Raw genomic sequence first — 1937 nt, forward strand, 5'->3', positions numbered from 1 at the left:
TGTGAAATCCATGGCGGCTAACGTACTGTGCAGGAAAATAATCCTGAATTGGTTTGCGGGCAAGCTTCATGTGTGTGCCATCAATTGCACCACACATGTTGGGAAGGCCAGTGATAGCCTCAAATTCACCAATGATTTGGGCTAGTTGTGCCCCATGTGGAACCTTAATCTAACATCTACGCAACATTTCTTGTCTGCATAGAATACCCACTATCAAATGGGTGCACTTTCGAATAGTGGAGTCCCCAAGCCCGAACAATTGCGACAGCGTACGAGAAGAGTGACCGTGAGCAAAACGCCAAAGCACACATGCAAGGGCAAGGTCAGCTTGGATAGGCTCCCTACGAAACTCACGTACCTCTCCACATGATAGATGTAGCAAAATGAGATCCTTCAACTCATGGAAGGCCTCATATGACATTCTATAATACATACTGAATGTGGCTTGGTTTTCAAAAGACAGTTGCACTCCAAAAGCCAGAGTGAATTGCTTGCCAAAATGTCACTTGCCTAGGATAACACCACCATATGCGTGGCCGAATGGACAATAAACCATCTTCAATTATACACACAGATGATACAAGTAACACCATGCAAGATAAGAACAAGAATTAGGTGTCTGTACTCCCAGCCGACCATGCAATATGGGAGAGGTCTTCATCAATAGGGCATATGCTATGCCAGTTAGACGACAATAGCCAAAATATTTTTGCGGACTCGTCTATCCTACACGTTAAATGCAAAGATAATAGAAATGAACATTTGCACGTGAGCATGAACACACAATGTGCAATCTCCCTCCCTCTCTCAATTTTTTATATAGAAGGTGAAGAAGCATACCTTGGGTCGATTCCCTAGTGCTTTTGCAATTTCAGCTTGAACCCGCATGTACATCTCCATCCGTTTTGTGTCCTCCTCCTGCTTTAGCTTGAACATTATGTCCTCATGGTCACGCAGGCCCTTCGCCATTCTCTCTTCATGTTCGCGTCTCTCTTTGTTAATAACCTTTATCGTGTCCGACATCCCTTTCCACCCATCCCCTAAAGCGCGAGCAAAGGTCCCCAATGAAGCACTCTTAGGCTCCTTCACTTTTTGTGCTTTAACGCCTTGCCCCAAACCTCATTGCTATCTTGAACTGTTGTGTCATCGCTCCTCTCCCCTATCGTGCCACCGACCTCCCCATCATCATCTAAATCCACCTTCCGCCCTGCCTCTCTATCTCCCTCACCATCCTCCTCAGGCACCACCGGGGTCTATGAGCGAGAACTATCAAATGCACCTAGAATGCCTGCACATCGTGGAGTTGTTAACCATAATGTGTCAAGCAACTCAAAATACTCCCAAGTTGAACTCACCCCTCCCATGGCAGTCGTCTTTCCCATTTCCTTTTTATATTTTTTTCGCAAGGTGTCTATTTTGTTCTTTACTTGCTCGCAGCTATAGTCCATCTCCACCTCTTTATTCAATTGAGCAATCACCTCATCCCAATCTTTTGATCTCAGATTACCCTTCCTTACATGCACCCACCTCTCTTCGTAGTTCTTAATGCATGCTGCAGTAGCAACATCTGTCCACTTCGCATCGACTTGTCGGGGCCTCTTTCCCTTGTTTTGTGACCCAACGCTAGGCAAAGGTGTTGTGCTTTGGCTAGACACATTAGCAGTTGGAGATGGTCTTGCGATAGCGGGAAGCACTATGGATGGAGCAACTGGGGGTGGTCTAACAGTAGGTGGAGGTCCTATGGCCGCAGTGGAAACGTGAGCAACATGGGGTGTATGAGCTACAATAGAAGGTCCTGAAGCTGTACTAGAGCCTTGGGCAATGGGAGGGGGACCACGAACTGAACAAGAACGTGTGAAAGTACTCGCAATAGGTGAAGGGCTGACACCAAAAACCTGCACAAACGGAGCCGATCGTGCACCAATAAGCAGTTGCAT

General features: G+C 46.6%; 1 protein-coding gene across 1 annotated transcript; it reads right to left on the bottom strand.

The window, feature by feature from the left end:
* Window positions 1–1085: 1085 nt before the first annotated feature.
* LOC147417094 (uncharacterized) lies at window positions 1086–1937 on the bottom strand. The gene is made up of 2 exons (XM_086507804.1): window positions 1356–1937; window positions 1086–1253 (listed from the first exon to the last, which is right to left on the bottom strand). The coding sequence occupies exons 1-2, from the start codon at window positions 1935–1937 to the stop codon at window positions 1086–1088; spliced, it is 750 nt and encodes a 249-aa protein (XP_086363930.1).

This window comes from Adiantum capillus-veneris, unplaced genomic scaffold (assembly GCF_014529385.1).
Source record: "Adiantum capillus-veneris isolate H3 unplaced genomic scaffold, ASM1452938v2 Hic_scaffold_325, whole genome shotgun sequence".
Taxonomy (NCBI): Eukaryota; Viridiplantae; Streptophyta; class Polypodiopsida; order Polypodiales; family Pteridaceae; genus Adiantum; species Adiantum capillus-veneris.

What these genes read in the sequence shown, in the direction of transcription:
- LOC147417094 (XM_086507804.1), bottom strand. Translation starts at nt 1,937, where the DNA reads ATGCAACTGCTTATTGGTGCACGATCGGCTCCGTTTGTGCAGGTTTTT. An exon ending in AGACGACTGCCATGGGAGGG is followed by an intron (nt 1,254 to 1,355) that starts GTGAGTTCAACT and finishes TCTCGCTCATAG; the next exon opens with ACCCCGGTGGTGCCTGAGGA.